The sequence below is a fragment of the Nasonia vitripennis genome, chromosome 1 (genome assembly GCF_009193385.2).
Source record: "Nasonia vitripennis strain AsymCx chromosome 1, Nvit_psr_1.1, whole genome shotgun sequence".
Classification (NCBI taxonomy): Eukaryota; Metazoa; Arthropoda; class Insecta; order Hymenoptera; family Pteromalidae; genus Nasonia; species Nasonia vitripennis.
Window position 1 is genome coordinate 11,292,563 of NC_045757.1, and position 25,186 is coordinate 11,317,748.

Here is a 25,186-nt window from a genome sequence, read left to right on the forward strand (position 1 = left end):
GAACGAAGAGCTGAACTAAAAAAAGCAAAAAAAAAAGAACGAGAGACCGAGAAACAAGTATACGCGTATAGACATATAAAGAATGGTCGGCGTAATGGCTGCGCTGTGCTTTTGACTGGAAAATTGAAATCGCTTTGTATGCATTACTCTCCGCGAGCGGCGCTTTTAAAAGGCTCATAAAAAATTGCTGCATCAAAGCCGTGTTTCGCAGTTTTATTTCGGCCAGCGTGCGCGCTCGTCGGTGCATAAATAAAATTTCCAGATGAAAGGCTTTGCCGAGCCCACGCGCGGTTTAGTTAGTGGGGGATGAACCTATAGTTCTACTCACCACAGGGCCAATTGATAGTGGAGAATCGCCCGGTTCGGCTGCGATGTGTCTCGGAGGAAGTTGGCGAAGTTGTAGTGCATCTTCGCGTTGTCCGGCAAGGCTCGGAGACCCGCCCTGTTGAGGAGAATCGTTTTAATCTCAATGTTTTCATTAGCTAGAGGATATAATTATTGTATGGTATAGCTCGGCTCTTTCCTATGGCGCCTGATCAAGCTCGACTCGTTCTACTTAAAAATATCATCTTTCCGTAGCGATGACGGATGTGACTTGATGTCGTTGGTTTCTATTAAGAAACAATTTTGAAAAAGAAGGATTTTTAGGTTGTTCTTTTCAAGTTTTTATTTATTTTAACTCTGATAACAGCTTGTTCAAACGGGACTTTTACTCGAGTTGAGCTTGTCTTTGCTTGGGATAACTTATTTCGATATCCGCACGTATATAGGATAAAAAGTTTCGTTGACTTATTGCTTTCAGGAAAGGTAAACGCAAACAGAAACGTAATAAAGCGTGTTTACGTAGACTGCTGAAAACATTCGCTACCATATACACGGCTATCAGCGTGCCTTCTTCGTGTTCTCAATTCCGTACTCTTCGCGCTGAAATACAGCACAGCCGTAAAATTGACGAGTATCGCGCGCTGACGTGAGATTGCTTTTATGACTTGTTAGAGGTACACGAAATATCACAATTTTTATGAGAAGATTGAGTTTTATACGTACATGGCGTAACGCGATAAAAAAAAGGAAGGTATGCGTTCACTGCCTATATAAACCATGTATATAGATCGATTGAACGATGATAAACTATGCAACTGCGCATACCTGAGCAGCGTTTCCCTCGAGGTCCAGTCGCGATTCCTCATGATCGTGCGGCAGTAGCCCAGGACCAAGAGCAGCACCAATCCACTCGTGATGATGCCCCTCCGCCGCGGAATCGCCGTCCAGACGAGCTGGGCTCCGTAGGCCACCAGCAGTATCCAGCCGATGCTGCAGCGGGTGGAAATAATCATTTTACGAATCTCCACTCTCGCGCTAAATTTTGACCTCTGGCCCTTCCGAGGCGACAATAACTCACCTGGGAATGTAGAGGACCCGCTCGGCGACGACGAATCCCACGGTGATGAAGAGATTGGAAGCTGGCAGAAAGGGCAGTACTAGGAACATCCAACCGAGGACAAGGGGCGGATGCCTTTGTTGCTGTAAGCATAAAGAGCGAGATAGCCGGTGAGTCGAGGAAGAACGATGGAAAAAACGTCGCGCGGAATGAAGAGAAAATGAGCAATGTCTCGGTCTGTGTGATATTAATAGCCAGCTGGACGAACTGCGGAACAATGAAATGCCCCATTCAATGCGGATGACTGACGAGTGTCGAAGGTAAAACCGGCCCGGCCAATAGTCCTATAAACCAGTTGGATATATCGCCGGCATTCTCTCTCTCTCTCTCTCTCTCTCTCTCTCTCTCTCTCTCTCTCTCATATCGATGCATCTCTCTATTGCAGCCGAGCGCGCGGTTCAATGGCTCGGGACGAACACACGTATAAAATGACGTTGGCCACGCGACACAGACTATGCCCTCTCGCATATATACCACAGAACGAGAGCGAGGGCGAGAGAGAAGCGACGCGGCCAGACCAACCGACTCGTAATTAGAATTCCAGTGTACCCAAGTGCGCTTTTGTGCGTCTGAATTACAGCCATTTATCATTCGGGCAAATCCGCGCGCTGGATGCGTCTCTCACCCTCCCTCGTATGTATCTATAGATGTGGCCTCGCGCGTGCTCCGACGGGCTGATCGAGAGCTCGCGAACGCAACAATCATTTCTGTCCTTTTTTTCGTCGCGACAACGCGCTATATATAACGTGCCAGCGCTACTGTTCGCGGGATTGCAAAAAAAAAACAAAAATTGCCGAAACGAAAAGTTGGGATTTATTCGACTGATAAGATACGAGAGAAAGCAAATGACAAGAGGGTCAAAGAGAAATGGGAGGTCGTGGTGGCAGTTTGCGACAGCAGCGATGTATAGGATATGATTATTATGCGTTCACTGTATGCTTGCATTTCGCGAGAACGAGAAACAATTCGTATTTACCGACGTGTGACGCTAAAATAATATGAAATATAAGCACATACAATTTTCGCACGTTCGCTTGCATTATAATACGATCTTTGCGCGTTTGACGTTTCTACCAATTTCCAACTTTCCATCAGGAACATTGACGGGCTTCGCAATCAAAGGGAATAACGAAGTTATATAAAAGTACGAATACGTAAAAGTAAGTTTCTCCAACCAGAAAATGGCATTTTTCCCGTAGAATTCCCCATATACACCCCCGGCAACAGCAGCAGTAGTCGTCCCGAATAATGAAGCCAGATTTTTTAAACTCGTGTATTTTTCCGAACAAGCCGACGCGCAACAGCCAGTCGTATTGTAAACTCATTATCGCTTTAAAAGTTCCCGGGAGCTCGAAATTATCGACATTGCGTATGATATATATACGGAAATGCTTCGTAAGTTTATTGCAACGGGTTTTCTCGCATTGCAGGCGCGTCATAGGTGCGCGATAACGCGTACTGTTTACGATACGGAGGCGGGAAATTTGTTGTTGAGCGAAGCGCACGCGTGCAATCACACAGCGCATAGTGTATGGAATTGAAAAAAAACAACGAGATAAGCGACCCTGTCCAACTCACACGGCGAAGGATACTCGTTTGTATAATAGCGCACGTTAGCTCGCGTCTATTTTTAGAAGCGCGCGCGGTTGATGTGAATCCCACGCTGATGGCTATAACACAGGGCAAGCGAAGGTCAATGTAATTTCAACTAGCTTGATTACACATGCACGACTTGTTTGCCGGAGGGGATTCCCACCAGCCGCAGCAGGAGATTCGCGCACTCGAGGAAAAGAGACACGAGGAAACGGTCGTGCAAAACACGCCGAGTGAGAGAGCGCGATAAGCTTGTTGCTCTGAGCTGACTCATCGAGCACACAGGCGCGGTGCAAACAAGTTAAAATTCGGGTATAAAAGACGTTGCGGAGATTACATCGGTACTAGTCTCCAATCTCACGACTCTCAGGATGAAAAGCGTACTCATCGTCTGCCTCCTGGCCATCTATCAGGTCCAAGCGCAGCTGACCTGCTCGACGCTCGACTGCCGACCAGGTTACTACTGCAAGGATGGCAAGTGCCTGCCCAACACACCCAAGCTGACCTGCTCGACGCTCGGCTGCCGACCAGGTTACTACTGCAAGGACGGCAAGTGCCTGCCCAACACACCCAAGCTGACCTGTTCGACCATCGACTGCAGGCCAGGCTACTACTGCCTGGACGGCAAGTGCATACCTAAAGCGACCTGCGAGACGATCGACTGCCGATCTGGCGACATTTGCATCGACGGCCAGTGCATACCTAAACTGACCTGTGCCACGATCCTCTGCAGGACGGGATACACTTGTCGGGACGGCCAATGCTTCAAGAAACCGCCGTCAGGTATCACGTGCGCCAACGTCAAGTGCATGTCGGGATACGTCTGCGTGGAGCCGGGCAGGTGTGTCAAGCAATTCGACGAGAAATGCTTCACCGTCAAGTGTAGCGCGGGACACGTCTGCGTAAACGGTGTCTGCGTTCAAGGATAAACTCGTCGTACGCACATCGTTGTAACACGTCGTTATTAGTTTCCGAATAAAACTTTTTTTACGCTCCTTCATTTTATGATTCTGTGTTCCTCGAGTTATTGAATGTGTACTGCCAATATATAGAAATAGGAAAAATAGATGATAGATTGAAGAGACGCTACGATTATTCGACGGCCTTTTTGGCATCGTGAGCAAATAAAAGAGTGTGTACAGATACAATGCATCACAGTATTATAGAGCCGGAGCATGACGCTATAACTTTTCCACGTGCGCGCAAAGTGTCGCGCACTTGACACTGACATATTACCCACGTGGCGGGTTATTAACCTTCTCGTCACCACCTCCTCCTTCTTCTCCTTGAAAGGCAATTTTTCCCTTTCGCTCTCTCGAAGCTCCCCGTGTATCGTTCCAAAGCATACTGCAGTAGTGGAAAGATTAACTCCCACCCATATCGACGTTTTAATTATGCAACCACTCGACAATCCGCACGTATGCGCCAAAGGCTACGTATAAAAGCTCGTCGACGAGTCGAATCTCCCGCTGCAAAAGTGCCACTTTCGGGGCGCGCAAGCGAACTTTTGCGTATTTCAAAAACTTTGGGAAAAGCCCCGCTCGCGCAGGCCCGGCGCGAATCCATCGAGCTTAAATGCGCATATAGTACAGGCGCCGGATCAAACAGCGATTCGCATGGTAAAATAGTTGCGCCCGGTGAACTTCTTGGATTCGGTGAATTTCTCGAATGCCTCCATATAAATGCTGTAGCGGCCGTTCTCTCTCTCTCTCTCTCTCTCTCTCTCTCATCCCCTCGAGGGCAAACAGCCCCCCCTCTCGATCTCTTACTCGGAAAGTTTCGTCGCTCAAAGTGCTCGAAAGCCGCGGCGCAAGAGAGGCAAAACGCTCGATGCCTATCGGTTTTCCGCGAGTCTCCTCGTGTCGATATGTATATACTGCAGATCGCTGCAGTCGTAATATATAGATTATGCGGAGAACCGTATAAGAAGAAGGCGAAGCCGAATGCAAAAGCGAGCTGGTTGGAGTGTTTCGCGTTAATCACGAGCGAACGGCCTGGGTAAAAAGAGAGAAAGAGCGAATAAATATAGGCGAGAGTAGTTGAAACGGCACGATAAAACGAGATTATGCTCAAAGCTTAAATGAAGTTCATAATGAACGCGCTGTCGCACACTACTATGGTTTTTGCCCCGGCAACTTCCTTTATGACCTCGAGAGAGCGAGAGAGAGAGAGAGAGAGAGAGAGAGAGAGAGAGAGAGAGAGAGAGAGAGAAGAGAGACTTCATCATCATCGCCTGCAACTTTCAAAGCCGCTGAGCTCTTGCTGTACTTTGCTCTCTGTACTCCGGAGACTCTCGCGCGCTTCGGCGAATTTTCACCCCGTCCACGATTATTAATTATTGCGCACGGCTTGCCTCCGCCGCTTGATTGTCTAGGTCATCACTCTCTATACACAGCCGTGCAGTCGAAGCGATGATGAAGCTGTTGTTGCCTCGCGAGCTGGAATCAATTTAAAAAGCGAGATTCGCCGAGAGCACGCGATGTATCGAACGCCTCGTGTTTTCCAAAGCGCGTATATACACCTATACATCTATGAGCGAACAGACACCCCAGAGACTTCTCCTATTTTTCGGGGATTAAGGAGGAGCCCCGACGGCGCTGCGGAGCTCTGAAACATCGGCAAATCGACTCGCGTGACTTGGCGTTATTGCCAGAACTAGATATATCCTCTGTGTGGAGCCGAAGTGGTTCTATTGTCGGAATGTAGTAAAGAAGCTGTACCTACATACAACCGATTTCTTTTTTCCGATGCTTATATCGACGACCGACATACACATTCGTGTTGTTTTGAGCTGTCTCCCAATTTTCGAATTTTCGTAATAAATATTAAACATCACGCGAATAAACATAATGCTAATATACTCGTAAATTCGTATACGATAATCTGCTTTAATTACGAATGCAATGCGCTCGGTCATCGTATAACTTGACAATTATTGACGTGCAGGAACCATGCACCAGCAATACCGAATCAAACAACTCATAGTGCACAATAACGACTGTAATAAAACAAAATCAACAGCTCTGTACGAATGAGAGAGGGACTTCGCGCTGGAAAACTGCACGTGCGGCAAAGAAACCGCATTAGAGGCGGTAAACGGAGAGCGAAAGAACGCGTCGCATATCCGCGAGTATGTAATGGAAAATGCATAGGTTTTCGGCGCGGAGCGAGTGTACCCGCGTTACGCGCATTGTCGAGAGGATGCGCGCCGCAGCCGCAGAGTCGCCTATACACGATATATACCAGGCTCAGCGCGGTATATATAGGTACAGTGCGGGCCGTTATGAATTTAGCAGAGTCGGGGTCCGCAGGACACGGCCGGCCGCGCATATATAGCACCTAAAGTGCGGTCGTGTCCGCTCGCTCTTATACACCTGCGCGCACGCACGCAGCCAGGGACGATGTTTACGATCTCCGCGCGGGCTCGGCTTGAATTATGTAGCTATGAGGGAGAGCGAGAGGGTGGAGCCAGAGCCGATTGATTATAGACTCATGTATATAGGTTATATCGCTGCGGAAAGAAGGCTACATCGACGTGGCGGCGGGCTAATTGATTCGGCCTTTGATTTAGGGCTCTCATTTTTACCTCGAAGTCCGCGAAGGCCCGGTACGTGAGTACGAGACAGCCACCGAAGAAAAGACACGTCGCCAAGTTTCTGGTGTCCGCGAGGGAGGCGATCAGAGGAACGGAACCCATCTGCCAGTCGTGCGAGAGCGTCGCCGGGCACAGCACCAGCCAGCAGTTCAACGTCGCCAGGTAGCAGAACGTCAGCAGTCTGCGAACAGAAAAATCAGAGTCTGATGATGTACCTTTCGATCGTCGTATTCATAATATTCTAATGATATATACAATTTATCCATCGTGATATTTGCGTTATGTATTATACGGGGCACGCCAGGGGCCACTTTTACTGTAGCTTTGATTGCCAAGCCTGATGACGTTGTACAGTATAATAATATGCTGTACGCGCGTATATTGATATGACATTTAGTTATATTGCCTGGGCTAACTCCTGCCGCATAGCTAAATTAATGAAGCCATTGTTATGACAATGTCATAATTACACCGCAGTGTGGCTGATTGCGTGTGTAACGCGCGGCATCGTTTGTCCGAGCTCGCGAGCCTTGTTTTTATGTTTTTGCGTGAAGCAGAATGTGCTCATCCGATAGCGTCGTTATTCCGAGGAAGAAAAATGATGTGCTCGCGCCAATAAGCGGACAAAGCGATCCCACGGAAAATTAACACCTATAAAATTTGCTGCAACTCGCGACAATATCGATTTCGCAGCAGTATAGCAGCAGCAGCAGCCTATTTTACCACTCGCTCGCAATGCTTCATTTAATCGCAATTTTACGGTGCATTATCAAATATCGCGAATGAGCTAGTAATGAAGAAACAATTGGCCGCTGTTATTGCCCCGGAGAAATTATGACAGGAAGCAGCAGCAGCCGTTGCCACGCACTGAGCACACACACACGAGTGAGAGAGAGAGAGAGAGAGAGAGAGAGAGAGAGAGAGAGAGAGAAACCCTGCGCTCGTATATGCACACGTACACACGCATTGTTCGATGTCGAGCCGATATGCAGTGTGCTGCATTCTGGCGGCGTATCGCTCTACAATCAGCCGACTCCGATTATATTCCGCGAGCGGAGAACATTTATCGGAGAAAAGGTCGGGAATAAATTAAAAGTCGCCCGGGAATAGACCCGCGCGGTTCTCCGCACACGAAAGCTTTGCGTATACAAAAATAGTCGGCTCTCCATTCTCCAGGTCGGTCGAATTTTTTCTCCTAATTGAGAAGCGCGCTCGTGTTTACCCTTGATGAAGCAGCCGCGAGCATTTAATTAGAGAGCCCTATTTTTCCAATTGAATTTCGAGCGTGTAATTGCGAGAAAAAGCGAGGAGCCGGCGGAAAAAAGTCGAGAGGAAAGTGGTGAAACAATGAGGGCTCTTGGCCGCTTTCAAGCTATAATTCTCGTATATACGAGCGCTGTAGTATAGTAAAGGACGCGGGGAATAATTTTTCTTGCCTCGCGCTTATTTCGTCGACGTGATTAATAGCCCGGCTCCGGCGACTTTTCCCAGACAGAGACGAGCGAGCTTCTGAACGGTACGTCAAAATAATAATTCCGGGCATTTATCAAGAAATCATTATTCCGCCGCCTCTACCTTTTCTCCCGGCCAAGCAGACGTTTCTATGCCTTCTTTGTCTGGCCGCTCGCGCGTGCGCCGAGGCTTACGTAATACATAATGGATGCACGAAAAATGCTCAGCATATACGTAAGGCCGATGCGTGCTCTTTCCGTATAATAACACGGATCGAAACAGAGAGAGAGAGAGAGAGAGAGAGAGAGAGAGAGAGAGAGAGGGAGAGAGAGGGAGGGCGAGATTGTATACGCAACACATACTCACACAAGAGTCGTCGCTGTTGTGCTGCCGCGAGTGAAATATAGATCGGCGCGACGAGTGAACGTAAATCTCAATAATAAAGGGCGCGCGAACATAAATAGTGAAAAATTAATTCGGCCGCGAGACTGTATATTATATGTCTGCCTCTCGGCGAGTGCATGAATTATAATATGCGTTAATTACTGCGGATAAAACATGCCGGCTATATGAGTCAATATATTGCCGTAATAAGCTTGACGACGCGCTGAGATATTGATTATCTTGTATGCAAGCGCGAGCGAAAATTTCGAAATTTTAGACTATATTGCCGCGGCGGTATCACATCGTCACTTTTCGTATACAATGCAGACGCGTTCGTTATATTTCAGTATGCGGCGATTTTACTCTATAATTAGATCGCGTAGCCATTTATATATATGGGGAATTCCACGGGAAAAATACACTTTATTGACTTAAAAAACGGCGAAAACAAATTGTTGGGCCACGTGCCCAAAACACTTGTTTTCTGATTGTACATATTTGGAACTGAAAAAGAGCCTTGTGACACTGTATTCTCGACCTCTCAAATTTGTCGAAAACTAGCCATTGAACAAAGGCAACAAAATTTAATATGGAATAGTAGAATGAGAGTACGGAAAAAAGAGCTATATTTTGAAAAAAATATGCTTGATTTGGTTAAAAGTTACCTGCAATTGAAAATGCGGAAAAATCATTAAAATTTGTACCTTTTTTCGCGACTTTTTACACATTTTTAATTAAGCGTAACTTTTGACCAAATCAAGCATTTTTAACGCATTTTTTTAATTAAAGCTCTTTCCCCATTCTTTCATTCTGATATAAATTTTCTGTTTGTGCCCTCATGTATTAGGTACCTGCCGTTGAACAATGGATATTTTTCGACGAATTTGCCCTTTTAGAAAATTAACGGTTGAAATTCGTTAAAAAGTTTCGTTTAATTAGCCAGTTTTATCAAATTTTAATGTAAAAAAATTAATTAAAATATTGCTAATATTTTAGTGATGCGTATCTATAATACCACATCAGTATTATTATTAAGTTAAAAATTGTTTTTCCCTTTTTTTGACATTAAAACGTATATATGTCTTATTACGAATACTTTGATTTTTTACGATTGTAACGTATTTTTCTACAATTTTTGGATTATAACAGTCATTTGACAAATTTCAAGCAAAAGTTTCGTTTTACTAGGAATGAAGGCGCGCTTCGCGCGCTCTTGATTCTATCTCTGTCTAATAACACTGGTAGAAAATCTACCAAAAGTGTTGGGCGTCACACTAACGTCTGCTAATATTTTATAAGCATGTAACATGTTACTAAATCCCTCAAAACTATTTTTTAATAAATATATTAATAATGCTCAATGTCGTCATCATTGGTTTGAATAGTGAATTTGAAGAAAAGTTCAGTATAAGAGTTAGTCAGGGTTTGTCTATCATTACAATGCCATTTATTTGCATTATAAAAAAGCCATACAAGTGAAATTTTACACAGATACTTACTATGCTACCTAGAAAACATGTAACCTACATGATTATGATTTAACTGTTTTCATTCATATTTTCACATCGAGGTCCATATGAATTTTTTAATTTAACGTATCAAATTTTGCTTGTAAACAGTTACACAGAAACTACCATCTCTAGCACATAGTATTTCTGGTTTAAAGTGTATTTTTACATGAAGAAAGTGATAAGTATTTTAGCTTTTTTGTCAAGGCATTAATTAGAATTTTGACTTTTAATGCAAACTCATGCTATACGACTAAATAATTATCATGGGTGTTGTAGTCGAACACAAAAGTATTTCAGTTAACGTTGATTCAACTTTAAATATCTTTCCACAATCACAAAAGAAATCTATATGCAAAATATGAGCTCTCTAGATCTGTTAGTTTTTGAATGAGAATAAATGCAAAAATGGAAAAACAGGTATCGGTCTCAAAATCTCTCACAACTGTTAAAAGTCAAAATTCTAATGACCTTGACAAAAAGCCAAAACATTTATCACTTTCTCCATGTAAAAATATGCTAGAAACCAGAAATACAATGTGCTAGAGATAGTAGTTTCTGCGTAACTGGCTATAAGATAAATTTGACCTGCTCAATTAAAAAATTCGCATGAGCCTGGATGTGAAAATATGAACGAAAATAGTTAAATCAGAACCATTTAGGTTACATATTTCTAGGTAACATAGGAAGTGGCAGTGTCATATTTTAGTTGTCTAGTAGACTTTTTACAATTCAAAGAGCATTGTATAATGATAGACTTAAACTTACTGACTCGGTACTGAACTTTTCTTTAAATTCAACTCTTAAACCTCACCAAGGTCGACTTTGGGCACAGAGACACAGTATATCTTCAAACTCTTTATTCTTTTAATTGAACTTCTCACTGGCATTTAAAAAAAAACTAAATAATATTCACACACTTTAATACATTTAATTCACACACACTAGTAATAAATTACTACTTCAAATAGGGTTAGGGTGCCACTTTTCAATACACATGTTGTAATACTACATACTCTTGGTTATGATTAATTTTTACTAAAATTCCTTGCTAGTTATATTACATATATTTTATCTGTTATCAAGGTTTCCACATTTCATTTTAAACACCTCAAACATTTCTACCAGGATTATGAGTTATGACTGTTTTGAGGGTTATGAATTTAAAGCGCGGTTCTGATCACGTTGCCTAGGCAACCAACCAGCAATCAATCAGAATCACATATTAAATGCTTCACAACAAAGGCCATCATTTTTTAAAGAGAGGATCATGAGTTAATGTGTCATATCTATGCATTTATAACGGTTAAACGCTTATTTAGTTAAATCGTTAACCACAACTTAGCTAAGTGTCTTACAACTTAGCTTATTAACCGTTATCATTTCTACCAGGTGATCGGCCGAGGAAACAGTGTCGCAAGGCTCTTTTTCCGCGTTGGAACGTGGTTTTGCATTGTTCTAAACATGTACAATTAGAAAACAAATGGTCCGAGTGCGTGCCCCAATAATTTTTCCCGCCGTTTTTGAAGTCAAGAAAGTGTATTTTTCCCGTAGAAGATCTAGGTGAGTTAAGCTTTATTGTTTTGTGATTTCATGCGCTTATCGCCTGATCGAGAGTCGTAAACACGCGCGAGGAGATATCGCTCTTTCTTTGTTCTCAATAAGCTGGAATGGATTACGCATCAGCTGCACTGAAGGAAAAGAGAGACGAGGAAACAAAGACGGAAAAACATCGGGAGAGATAAGCTCGTAGTTCAAAGAGACTCGTCGAGCATTTGGGTATAAAAGGCGACGCGTAGATTAGGATGGTTAATACAGTCTCAAATCTTAGCACTCTCAGAATGAAAAGCGTACTCATTGTCTGCCTGCTGGCCGTCTACCAGGTCCAAGCACAGCTGACCTGCTCGAAGCGCGACTGCAGTCCGGGCTTCTTCTGCAAGGATGGCAGGTGCTTACCGAGAGAGACCTGCGAAGCGATCAACTGCCGATCCGAGACCGGCTGCACCACGACCACGATCCTTTGCCAGCCTGGGTATGGTTGTCAGGAAGGCAAGTGCGTCAAGAAGTTCCCTTCGAATATCACGTGCGACAGAGTTAGGTGCAGGTCGGGCTACGTCTGCGTGGAGCCAGCCAGGTGTGTCAAGCGGAAGCCCATCGACGTGAGGTGCTTCACTGTCAAGTGCAGACCGGGATACATATGCGTAAACGGCGTATGCGTTCAGGGATAACGTCGTCGCACCCAGTTGTAAATAAACATTCTAGTTTTTGTTAAATAAACCTCCTTTTGCGAAGAATGGACGAAGTTTCATTATGCAGAGTATTCGTTTTTTAATGACGTTCTTTGTAAGGTACTCCTTCATTTTTCATAAGCGAATATTCACGCGAATCAAGCGCGCTCCTTTCAGCTCTGAATTATTTTGGCGCGCAAATGGCGCTCCTAGAATGGAAAATATGAAAGTTGGAAAGTCGAAAACAAAAGATGCGTAAGTATCAGGCAGCGCTTTAGCAGAATGACGACAAACAGCACCTCTTATATACCCCGAATGCGCTCGAAACTAAATCCCATTCTGCTGTACATTTTTCAGAGCGCGGTGCATTTAATTAAATCACCTCTGCCCCCCCCCCCCCCCTGGGAAAAAAATTCACAAACTAGCCCGAAAAATGCCGGGGGATATGAAGACATCCATATTCCCCGGCTCCCCGACAATAAACGAGCCCCGGCTGAAGCTTGCAAGCTCCTTATACACGGCAGAGCGAGAGCGAGAGAGAGAGAGAGAGAGAGAGAGAGAGAGAGAGAGAGTCGCGACTCGCGTGCTCCGCGAAAATTCGCCGGAACTAACTCGGCCTCTCGAGAGGCAGAGCTAATCTTTCAAGTGTAATTGATACGTCTCTCGGAGCCAGTCGGCTTCTTCGTTATCCACTGCGCGAGAGTAGAGCTCTAGTTCTCGAGGGCTGCACTAGCGCTGAGGCGTGTCTCTCCTCCTCTCCCCCCCCCTCTCTCTCTCTCTCCCTCTTTCTCTCTCAAGGCCTAAGCGATGCGTCGGCTTGTACTCCTTTCCCTCATCTCCTTCAACTATGGCGTCGAGAAACTTCGTTATTTACCGGCCCAGACCTGACACTCTTGCTTCGCACTTTATTAAGTGCAATTTAAGGAGGTTCCAGACTCCTACTCCTTCTCGACTATGCGCTGCCGCGCTCGGAAGCCCCGGCAAGCAAGTTCGTTTTATTCGTGTTAAATGCGGGCGCATCTGCAGCTCCTCGCTTGTTTGGAAAGATGCGATGCTCGGGAGAATGCAGCTCTCCAGCTGATGCTTTGATGCGATGACTTTGGCCTCATGGAATCGTTTGCCGAAGAAGTGCTCGCCATTCGTTTCATCATGAATCGCACTGCTTTCGGGGATATTTATATCGTTCGCACGTATACCTATTTTTACTTAATTGTATATGTTGTAATGAGAGGAGCAAGTAAAGTATGCATCAGGTTCACGCTCGTCGAGAACATTGTGCGCGGGCGTGCACGTTGATGAAATGCAATTATTATTTGTTCTCAACTAATTAATGAGCTCGTGCAGCTCTTTTCACCTGGATGCGTAAAACATGCAAAAATCCATTAAAATATTATTAATATCAAATATCGACGTTAAGCCGATGTTTCTTTTTTTTTTCTATTATTATTAAAATTCCAGTGCCTTGCATTTGCCTTTGTACGGAGCTCCGGCATAGGTTCGCTGCGCGTAACCCGTATTTATACAGCATTACAAAGTTACACAGACTGTATAACTAGATGCGAGCACGCAAAGGACGTCGGTTGATATTTCAAAAGCAGCTCTATTGCAAATCCAGTTATACGCGCACAATCATCCGATTCTATCCGATTATCTAGATTTTCAATTATTGCAAAGTAACGAGGATTCTGTATAGGATCTAAATTATTGAAAGCTCGGCAAAATTTGACAAGCGTAGTTAACAGCACATTCGTCAGATTCCTCGAATCTATTTACAGCCGTGCTCGCGCACTTATACCTATAAGAAACATCGACAAAGTGCCAAAGAAGAAGAAGAAGAAGAAGAAGTAGCAGAAGAAGCTTCGAGCGAGTCTTTCCCCTCTGCGGCCCCGGAGAAAAACGTCCTTTTAATACGGCTCTTTGCCATCGTCGCTCGCTCGGCCCCGGCGACGATCCGCCACTACTCGTGTTCCTTTATCGCGCCTGGCCTCTCAGAACTTTGATCTCTCGCATACTTTGAATTCAACTGTAAAAGCAATTTCTCACGATCGGCGCGCATCCTTCTTTTTCCTCTCTGCAACTTCGTTTTTTTTCGCCTCCTTTATTTGCACCCTCCACACCCTCTCATTGCAGCGGCAGCAGAGCCACTTGAGATCGCGAAAAAGAGTCAGCGCAGCAGCACGTCGTCGGAAAATAAAATGGAATCCCAGATAAATCTCAAGAGCGAACGAGAGGGAGAGAAAGAGTAAGGTCGAGTCGCCCGCGACGAGTAGTTAGCGCTGATAACGATCCGTCGCATTTTCGAACGTAACTTTGGCTGCTGCCTCTGCTGATGACCCTTTCGCGTACAAGTGCGGTGGAAGAGCGAGACGACTCCCGAGTCTAAACTCCCAGGGCTGTTTCCCGATCGATTATAATAGCTGCCGCGCGCGCAACCCGATTACGTTAATCGCGGAGACACGCGAACCGCGCCGCACTGCACAGCGACGGAAATTACGGAGAGGTACCACCAGGCGACCGAACTTTGCCATAACGACGCCAGAGGAAAACGCGATGCACCGCGACTGTACGTTTACGCGCGCGGCTGGACTCATCGATCGACACGAGCGGTTTTTTTCTCTCCGTTTATTTTCATTCGCAGGAGGCGACTGCGCTGCATAGTTATCGAGATAATTTTTTTTATTGAATATATAGTTACGGAGGCAGATGAGAAATTCGCTTCCATATTGGCGCCCGAGATCACCAGAGGATGATACTCGCCCGACAGCGTCAGGCGCCGTCAGTCAGGTACAATTAGCTTTACGGCCGTTTCGTATGGCTCTACTTGCAAGAGTTATCGCGTCCGTCACGATAAACGCGTGCCTGACGTAAATCATAAATCTTATTCTATTCTATTTTCACGATATCGAGCTTTTTCAACGTTCACTAAAACTAGAGCCGTGTTATCGCTTCACTAGCGCATTATTACAATAATTAATCGCAATAGCGCTATTGAACCTATTATACGACTGGCAACTCGTGATAATTCAAATTCTGGCACAGCGATCGATAACGAGCCACTTGAATTTTCACCGTTCGAAGGAGCGGAGATTTAACAAGGCGGCGCAACAGCATGGAAGAAGCTTCACACGGCTCGAAAAGTCATCAGGCTCGATGCGGTGCGGCAGTACCCCAAGTCCGCATCCGATTGGACAGGCCCGAAAGCTCTTTCCCAGGAGGCAAGAGGGATAAGTCGAGCGATGATAACTTGAAGGCTCATAATTCGGGGTGATGGATCCTCTTGAGAAATGTTGCGCCTGCATCCATTAGCCTGGACTGCTTGCCCGTGTTGCGGCGTGGTTTCGAGCTTTCCAGCAGATCAGACTCGTCTTCTGGGGTAGGAAGTCAAGCCGCGGGATTATGCAAATTTCCCCGACTGGACATTCGCTCTATGTGCGTGTTGTGTTTTGGGATTTAACTGATGCCGCTTGAGAAATTGCCAGTCGTCCGATGGGCTGTTATATTTGAGACTTTTTTTCTGTTAATACGAGTTGGAGAGAAGGCTATTCTTACTTTCACCGTGAGTAATGGTATCGGGCTGAGTTTGATGCAAGTAGCTGTTGTTTTTTCATTTAATCTTCTAAAAGTACAGGCCGACGTCAGAGCTGCTTTTATCGGATTTGAAAAATTGTAGCTACTCAGAGAGCTGTCTAAATTATTGAGCGGGTGTAAATACCCGTTCAAAAGTTTTACTTCTTCTTAATTTTCTACAGAGCTTTCTCAACAAGTTGCCCACCATACCGGAGTTTTATCGTTTACAAAAATAGCACTCCATAAATTTGATAATTTATCGGCGTCTCTCTGCTCATATACCACGAGGCAATAGGTCGAGACGAAAGCATTGTCAGCTTATTTTCACATTCGCTGTCGCCATTATTATTCAATCGCAACTCCCCGCGCGAGCGCGTGCGTCGCTTCCATTATGCATTGTATACTACGGCAGGGGAAATGCTTGACACAGGTAATTTCAAGCAACATTCAATTGAAGTTACGAATGCGCTCGCAAAACTTTGCGTGGCTTTTGCTCGTTCTGCGTGTGTATAACACTCGCGTATTCCCACGCGTCGTCGAACACTCGCCCGCGACGTTTAGTGGACGCTTTTAAAAGCACTCAGCGGCCGCACCTTTTTCTTCGCCATTTAAGATTGTCAAAGCGCTGTGCTTCGAATAATGTACGCTCGTGTGGGACAACTTTTTCTTTCTCGAGTAGAACGGTTCGAAATGTAGCTCTATGTTGTGCGTCAGGATTTCAAATTTGAAGGCAAGATTTATTCTTATACTTCGTACGATACTATAATCAGAAAGAGAGCTAAAAGGGAACGGGTATGTAATATAAAAAACATTTTTGACAAATAATCGATGCAGGTCGCAGAGCATTCAAAATAAAACGGTTATAATGTTCGTACGAAGTTTCTTCCAGAACACATTTTTAATTTAAACTTATTCGCGTGCGTCACGCAGTATACTTATAATAGAAAAAGTAACCAATGAGGCAAAGCAGGGAATCGTTTGATCTTTCCGAGGTCGTTTTTGGTAATAATTGAAATAATCTTCAAAGTGAGAGAGAGAGAGAGAGAGAGAGAGAGAGAGAGAGAGAGAGAGAGAGAGAGAGCGACTTCAATAAGGTAAAGTAAAGTCGATGTTCAAGGCAAATTCACAAAGAGCACTAATTGCAAAAAGCAAAAGCTTTTCATCCGAAGCGCTCTTGCGCATTAACGACAATTCCACAGCGGCAGACGTAGCCCAATCCATTTGAATGGTATAACCTTGACGAGCTGAAAAAAGCTCGCACTCTCGCGCGGAATACAGCTCTCTTTCATTCCCGCCTCGATCAAAGGCGAAACAGGCAGCCGCGTTGATAGCATCGAAAATTTACATTGAACTTGAGCCCTCAGCACTGCAAGCACACATGCGCGAGTTGTACATAGGAATTGGTATGCGCGCGGCGCAAGCTCGGCGTATAATTTGCGGCATGCTATAGCTGGTCGTGCAACGAACCCGGTAACGGGCAAAGAAACAGCGGCAGCAGCGGCTGCACATAAAAGCTAGCCTCGAGGCGGCTAATTTACTCGACGGCGGAAGCGAATCTTGATTGATTGAAGGCGAAGCGGATGCGGCCCGTCAGTCTCCATGGCAACGGAAATGCACGACGAATACAGCGAGCGAGCGAGTGCGCGGGGCTATCGCGTCTTGCTGCAGCCCGTAACTATATAACGCAGAACCGGACGCACGCATCGGTCGCACACAGACACACGTCCTCGACTCGATCTCTCTCTCTCTCTCTCTCTCTCTCTCTCTCTCTCTCTCTCTCTCTCTCTCTCTCTCTCTCTCTGCGTTGGTGTGTTTTATTCGTTATAGTGTGAGTGTGTGCTATACGTAAGGGGGGGGGGTAGCCCGAAAGCACACACGGGGGTGTCCGTTACTCTAAAGAGGATTTCGCAGCTGTGGCACCGATCCAGCGCTGTTTTATTTCACCCTTTTTCTTCCAGTCCCTCTCCCTCCCTCTAGAGCTATTCTATATAGATATACGCGCGGCGTATGTATGTACGACTGGCAAAAATAAAATGTTTTTACGACTTTCGAATAAAAAGTACGATGTGACAAAGATTCCTCGCGCACGAGCCTGCTTTTATTTTTCCTCCTTTTTCGACGAAGAGGTATGTCGCTGATGCGCCCCTGGCTTTTTGCGGCAGGGCTAGAGATATGCAGTCGAAAAAAGTATTCGACGAAACGCGCGCGCACGCGTCACACGACGCCGAACAATTTTCAACTCGCCCGTGTCGTCGTGCTCCTTGGGATACAGGTATCTCTCTCTCCCCCTCTTTGAGTGAGCGTTGCGTTCTGCCTCGCGGGCAATGCTTGTTTTCGAGCGCGCGTGCGTTATTTGTGTGCGTAATATTTTCCTCGGAAATACAAAGCTTCCACTGCTCTCGCGACTTTGTAAATAACGAAATTTTTCGAGTAGTGGCGGAGGGGGGCTCAGAGTTTACGCTTGGTAAATATTGCTACACGGGGCTTTTTTCTAGCGCGTAAATAACGGCTAAGCTTTCATCGGTCGATAAATTACCCAACCCGCTGCACGTTTGCACGAGTTGGTGCGCATTTTTCGCGAAACTCGCGTAAATGTCAATTTATTCAACTACTATATGTGTGTGTATATATATATATATATTATACTAGCGATAAGACTGCCGAATCGAAGCGAAAGCACAGCAGCAGCGAAACTAGAGCTTTGCAATTCGTCGGCATGAGTTTTCCGTGTATTATTCACGCATAAACGTATAAAGGTATATGTATACACTGCAAAGGATTTATGCAAGTGCATCGCTGCTGTGGCTGCGCGTTTGCCCGCGGCGCAAGGACGGCTCGTTAAATGAGGCCTACATCTTTAAGGCGAGCTCCTCCCCCAGCAGCAGAGGAGAAACGCGCTCGGCACTAAATTCGCAAGCCAACTGCTGACTGAACGTCCACCGAGGCGCTTAATGGATAATTTAATCTCTGCCAAGGCAGGGAATGAGTAATCAACTCCCTGCATCACCGATCAACTTGCGGAAGATCCGTATATATATATATATATATATATATATATATATATATATAGCCGTGGAGTCTCTCGCCCCCCTATATATACCCACCAGTATAGCGTCATTCCTCTCGAGCAGTGCTCTGCTGCGGATGTGCACACACCTCCGGTGCAGCCGAGCAACGCGGAGACTGTGTGTGTGTATGCGAGCGATAACTTTACATACGCATACGTAATGTTTACGCCTTTGCCATGTGCGCCCGAGCGCCTCTCTCTCATACTCTCTCTCCTTCCCTTTGTGTACTTTTCATTTATAATAAATCTGGCCGTAATTCCTCGCTAAAAGCACCGATCGCGCCTCTCTCTTTCTCTCTATTTCTCTTTTTCTCCGGCATCGATTTCCCTGGGTCTGCGCGTCACTCGTCGGAAGGCGAGCTCTGCATAAAAATACCGCAAAAGCTCGCGCGTGTATAGAGAGAGAGAGAGAGAGAGAGAGAGAGAGAGAGAGAGAGAGAGAGAGAGAGAGAGAGAGAGAGAGAGCGCGAGAGAGAGAGAGAGAGAGTATACGAGTATCCAATTAGCGGGCTCTTCATACGCGACTTACGAGAGCTGCCGCCGGCGACGGAGGGTAGGAAATAGAAACGCCGTGTATCAGAGCTTGGGCACAGAGCGAGTGTGCGTCGCATGTGTAGTCGTAATGCTGGAGGGAAAGAGTTGAGAGAGACTCGAGGAAGTATATAGAGGAATATATAAGAAAGAACGCCGCGGGCGTCTTAACCCAGTCTCTGGCCCGCGGTGGCGGCGACTCGCGGTTGGACATGAGTGCAGCCTAATTCGCCACTACTTTCTACCCTTCGCCGTAGTCGTCTTTCCTTGTAATTATCCTTCCCTTTGCCAACGACTTTCTCCACATTGCGAGAGACTGTTTTTGCGTCTCTCGACAGCGCTTTTATAACAAGCTTACGACGAGTGGAGAAAGAGAGAAAGAGAGGAATCGCGCTTGCGATGACTATCACCATCAGAAGCTTACGCTACCAGGTGTCGAGGAGGTTCGGATGTGCGTGAGCTTGCGCGGCATTTGAATAAATAACAGAGATGAGCTCTTCTACTGTGGCTCTGTGCAGCCGTTTGTGAATGCATCCAAAAGGAAAAAAGACCTCGACCTCGTTTTAATTCCCGCGACCAGTATTTCGCAACACGCGTTGATTTAAAAGCATTAAAACGAAAAGGGATGCGGCACTAAGAAAATAGTGCAGATAAGATCGACACGGCATTGATATTTGAAAGCTGCTAAAACGTTTGGAATAAAATACATACGCTTGTCAATATTTGTCGCAATTCACCGGCGGCAAAAGCGAAGCTGCTGACACTTTCACCGTGGCGCTGGAGAAACGCGTGAGCTTTTTTCCGCAAAAGGGAGCTTGCGGCTGAATACACACGGAAGGATGCCAAAGCCGTTTCCGTGCAGCGTTGCTGCTCCGGGAACGAATCGTTGCGCGAGGGCTTGTAACGTGCAGTACATTATGAATCGAATTTTTCAAATGTTCTCTTTGAATTTTTTTACGGATATGATGATTAGAATAAAAGGCGTTTATATACGAGTTATTAATCGAGAAAGGACGAAATAAAGCGTCAAGCGTGCGCTATAACGGCAAATCCGTCTCGCGTATATTTATAATCAAGAGACACGATTTAGCGTTCGATTGAATGAATTCCCACAAAGCGCGTATGTATGAATTTTAAATCGTCGAAACGCGAGTAACGATTGCGCAGTATTATAATGTACGAGAGCAGCTAGGGTTCGATGAATTTTCCACTAATTAATATCTGAGTTTCGTCGCGCCACTGAATGGCCAAAGCCGCTCCTCTCGACCATTATATCGCAGTACCCTCCTTTCTCGTCGAGTACGAGCGAACGAAAAAACAACGGCTCCGTAACTGCCCCAGCAAGAAGAAATTTCCCCTTGGAATTAATCATCGGGCATATGCCGAGCTTCGTATAAACGATACACGTTTCCGTATAGCTATACGTACAGGTACCGGTGTAGCTGTAACGATTGCGCGCGTCTCACGTGCCGCTCGCTCGGCGCAGCTCGGCTGGCTAAGGTGAGCTGGCGGCTAAGTGAAAGGATCGCGTCTCGCTCGTAAAGCTCGCCGGGTTATGTTGCGATCCTCCGCGGAACGAAATCTCGGGCGTAACCGCCTCGACATCTGGGACGCTCGGTATGTGTGTGGGTGTTTGGATTTCTTTTCCAGGGAAACGCGGAATCTGATTTCGAGATGCGGACCGAGAAAAAGAGAGGAGCTGCTCGGGTAATCGATATGGCAGTTCTTTTGCGGGGGAGAGAGAGAGCTTTTCTGATGGATGGAGCGGATTTTATTGGTCGGAGATGTTGTAGTTCGTCGTGGTATGCGTGCGCTGGCTATTTAACGATGATCTCTTGAAAATACACGCGATCGATGGAACGGATATTAATTTTCATTTCCTTAACCGTATGAGACAGTGGCACGAGCTTGAAAAATCGTTAATATTTAATTCCCATTAACTATCGCGAACTTTTAATTTATAAATGAAGATTCATAAAATCTTATATTGCATTAACGTTTCTAAAGAGTATGGGTCAAACTTCGAAGACGCGCCAAACGACCTCTTAAAGAAATATCGCCGAAGAGATCGTCCAGATAGAAAAAAAAACAAATAATCCTTCAAATACCCACAAAAAACTTTCCCCGAGCACAATACATCCCAGTATAACTGCGTGGGTGGGTCGGGGCGTAATTTTTTCTCCCATTATGCCCCATACATATAACGTTCCCGGCTATAAGGAGGTCGGCGCGAAACTCGTCGAAAGTCATCAGCGCGGCATTGAGGAGGAATCGCCTCGACGAGCGAACTTTGCCGAAGAAGAATCACGAAAGATTAAGCCGCAGTCTTGTAACGCCGCTCCCCTATACGTATATACATCGCCCAGAGTAAACGCCCATGTTGTATAAGCAACGTTCGGCAAGTTTCAACGACGAGATGTCAGCACATGAAGGGAGCGTAAAGTCGCGTATAGCACGCGCTGCAGCTGCGTCGAACGATAATGGAGGGATGGAGAAAAAATAAGGAGAAATCGGCGCGAAACTTTCGACATAAGCCTGCATGTGCGAAATTAATGCGCGCCCGCGCGTGCAGCTGCTGTCGAATCGTTGCGCGAAAGCTGCGGCTATGGATGGATTGCGCGTATACGAAATACGGGCGCGTATAAATTCTGTAAAGAGATGATGGCCGAGGATATCTCACTTTGCATTTTATACGCGTTGCTTCCTTGGGATACGTGGATTTCACTCGGAAAATCAGAGTATAATCGAACCTAAAAATACATCCCTATAGGCGTTTAATCGATATATCTACAATATTTAATGAATTATTCATTGATAGCCAAGCAGTACTGCTCGATCATCCCGGACTCCGTCTCGGAGAGCATCATGCTCTTTCGATTCAAAGTCTTTTCATTAAAGTGCGGCTTTAAGTGTTGCCGGCGGCATCGACGAGGCATACTGCCTTTTGGAATAACATAATGCGCTCGTTACTCCCTCTCAAGATCGCGCGCGCGGAGGGAATTTTCTAACCCAATATAGTTAATGAAATAGCTCAGCGGGCTCACCTCGGAATCGATACAAGTCTGTGTACTCGACGGTTATAAATCAGCCGTCGTCGTCTATACGAGCTGTGGATTATATTTCAGCGATACTCCACCGCCGCTAGTGCGGTAATGATTCACGATTTAACCGCGCGTACACGAAAAAAAAACAAAAAAAAATAGAAGAAAGAAGCCAACGATCACAGTAGTACTTACTGGCATAACGTTTAGGAAAATAGCGCGCGTCTGTATAGTTTTACTGCCCGCACGCTATACGAGCGCGGGAGCGCGGTGCATTATAAAACAAAAGGCGCGCAGTAAAATGAGCCTCTCGACACACAGCGCAGCTCTCCTAAGAAAGCAGCATCAGCCGGAGGCTGGGCGGAAAGAGAGAAAAAATGCTGAGTCTATCCGCGGAAAATTCGAAATAGCCGCGAGGCGCAGCTCTCTCCCTCCCTCGAAATGTAAAGCCGACCAATAAAACAGAGTGCTTTATACACGCCGCGCCAAGAAAGCTCGCGGTTTTGCGGCTTATAGGATCGGTTTGCTGCCGTCGCGATAACCTCTCTCTCTCTCTCTCTCTCTCTCTCTCTCTCTCTCTCTCTCTCTCTCTCTCTCTCTCGCTCTTTCTCTGTACGCACGAATCGAACCGGCCTTCTCGTATTGCGCTCGTTCACGGCCAGGCAGTAAAAAGCTATTTTCTCCGGTCCGGGTCGACAAGAGAGAGAGAAAGAGAGAGAGAGAGAGCGAAAAGCCGCCGACGAGCCAGCGTTAGGAGCGAGTAAAGGCCGGCCGTTACTACTCTCTTTCTCTCTCCCTGTACCGCGACCACTGCGATAGGTACTTCTGCAGCTACTACCACCGCTATGTATTCCTTTTTTCCATTTTCCGCCGGCCGGGGGATGTTCGCCGCCTATCATGCGTGGAAGAACTTCAGCTCTTCTTCTCATTTTCGAGCTTGTATTACATTTTTTATCATCCGCGCCGCTGCACTGCTACTGCTACTACTGCTGCGCCAGTATGGATATAGCTGTGCTGCGGCTCTTTTCCGGCTTTAGTGCCCTGCGTGTTACTGCTTATCGACTGCGCACCGGATGATGTTTTCTTCGGTGTTTGGGTTTTTATGGACGCAGCTATACGGCGCGCCTCTCTTCTTTTCGCGAATGATTTATTAGCCGACGATTTTTACGCGGCGGACTTTTCTTCGCTACCTGCTTCTCTCTCTCTCTCTCTTTCTCTCTCTCTCTCTCTCTCTCTCTCTCTCTCTCTCTCTCTCTCTCTCTCGTTTAATTTCTTCCCGACGAGCGTGGATCCGTTTTACTTTATAAACGCAATGATGAATCGATCTTTAAACGACGCTTTTCCCATCAGTCTTGCCGCGAACTAATACCCTAGCTAAATACTCTGCACAATTAAGACGCAATTAACCGGCAGCTCTGGAGCGAGCGTCTCCCGCGTATCTGCAGGCGCCTCGTGAACTATATGGAAATTCTCATCGTAAGAAAATATAGCGAGCGCTTCTATGCCGGCGCCAAACCAAAATAAGGTCGGCCACTGCGGCTTTCAAGCGCAAAGAAGCATGAAAAAGTTCAGTCTACACCGACGTCGGGAGCGATTGGCCCACGCGGAAGGAACCGCGGTTTTTTCGCCTGCACGAGTCGCCATACATATATACAGCAGCGCGTGTATGTATATACCTATAAGCAAAGCGTTCGCTTTCCTGCTGAAATTATACGAAGCTCGTAAAGTATACTCCTTCCTTTGCTGAAATCCGCTGTGCCAGCTGTCCGACTACGAGACAATCGTATAGTTGTGTGTGCGTGCGTATTTTATCCCTGCTCTTGCTTATTATGCGCATATGGAATAATATTTACAAGAACACAGCTTATTCGATGATTTTTAATAAGGAGCTTACGAGGGCTTTCGCCTTGAGCCAGGGTCCATGCTCTATATGAATGATACGTATATTTCTCGAAAGTCATTGCACGAAAAAGATTTGGAATTTTGTACTTGCAAATTTTCACTCCGAAATAACGCTTGAAATAAGAGCTCGAGAATAAGGGCTATTCATCGGAGGGACCGTTTTTCGCGTATTTTCATGGACACAGGGAGTGTGGGCCACTGGCTCCTCAATAGAGCCGATTTCCGCCAAAGAGAGAAATATCTCGATTTTCGAAAACGGCGCGAGCAAGAGAGGAAACATCGGGATTCGTGCGTATAAAGGTCTGTATGCGAACATCGCTGAAAATTTTAAGTATCGTGTAGCGGAGGCATTCTACACAAGCTGGCAGCCCGTATATAGGTAGAGGCGTTTACAGGCGCGCGTTTAATTTTTATACTCTTATTAGAAACTCTTCACGCATCTCTCTGAAATACGCCCAATTCGAAGTTCCGCAACAACGAATAATTATTCAAGCCTGATATTTTCAGTTGCAGCAATGTCACAGTCACCCCGAGCTGTCGGTTATTACTTTACATTTACAAGCTCGTGTGTGTGTGTGTGTAGTGTAACGTTCGCAATTAAGCTCGTAGCCCGAAACGCGAGTGATAATCCCCCCCCCCCCCCCGATCCAGCACATCAGGCTCTCTCTCTCTCTCTCTCTCTCTCTCTCTCTCGGCTACTCGGTCTACTCAACAAACTCCATTTTACAAACCAAATTCCCTCAACGATCTGCGCACATTCCCCGGCACCACTGGCCAAACGCTATGACGACGAAAACTTTCCGCTATACGTATATACTATACGTCGCCCTCGGGAATTTATGAGTTTTGTCTCCGCGCGCAACACAAATGCGTATAG

The 25,186-nt window shown here is 45.9% G+C and overlaps 3 protein-coding genes across 3 annotated transcripts in view; 2 read left to right on the forward strand and 1 right to left on the reverse strand.

Moving 5' to 3' along the window:
* The window catches only part of LOC100678171 (protein O-mannosyl-transferase TMTC1), an 87,394-nt gene that overhangs the window by 17,739 nt on the left and 44,469 nt on the right, over positions 1-25,186 (reverse strand). Inside the window, exons 7-10 of the mRNA XM_031923123.2 lie at positions 6,621-6,810; positions 1,403-1,524; positions 1,150-1,314; positions 329-442 (exon numbers count right to left, since the gene is read on the reverse strand). Of these exons, the coding sequence (XP_031778983.1) occupies positions 329-442; positions 1,150-1,314; positions 1,403-1,524; positions 6,621-6,810 (591 nt within the window). The remainder of the gene's footprint in view (positions 1-328; positions 443-1,149; positions 1,315-1,402; positions 1,525-6,620; positions 6,811-25,186) is intronic.
* LOC100302002 (venom protein M) lies at positions 3,400-4,153 on the forward strand. The gene has a single exon (NM_001161558.1). The coding sequence runs from the start codon at positions 3,406-3,408 to the stop codon at positions 3,961-3,963; it is 558 nt and encodes a 185-aa protein (NP_001155030.1). The 5' UTR covers positions 3,400-3,405; the 3' UTR covers positions 3,964-4,153.
* LOC100678201 lies at positions 11,425-12,288 on the forward strand. The gene has a single exon (XM_003424611.5). It carries the CDS (start codon positions 11,779-11,781, stop codon positions 12,199-12,201), a length of 423 nt encoding a protein of 140 aa, XP_003424659.2. The 5' UTR covers positions 11,425-11,778; the 3' UTR covers positions 12,202-12,288.

Bases quoted from the DNA above. Each gene is read 5' to 3' on its own strand.
- LOC100302002 (NM_001161558.1), top strand. From the start codon at position 3,406: ATGAAAAGCGTACTCATCGTCTGCCTCCTGGCCATCTATCAGGTCCAA.
- LOC100678201 (XM_003424611.5), top strand. From the start codon at position 11,779: ATGGTTAATACAGTCTCAAATCTTAGCACTCTCAGAATGAAAAGCGTA.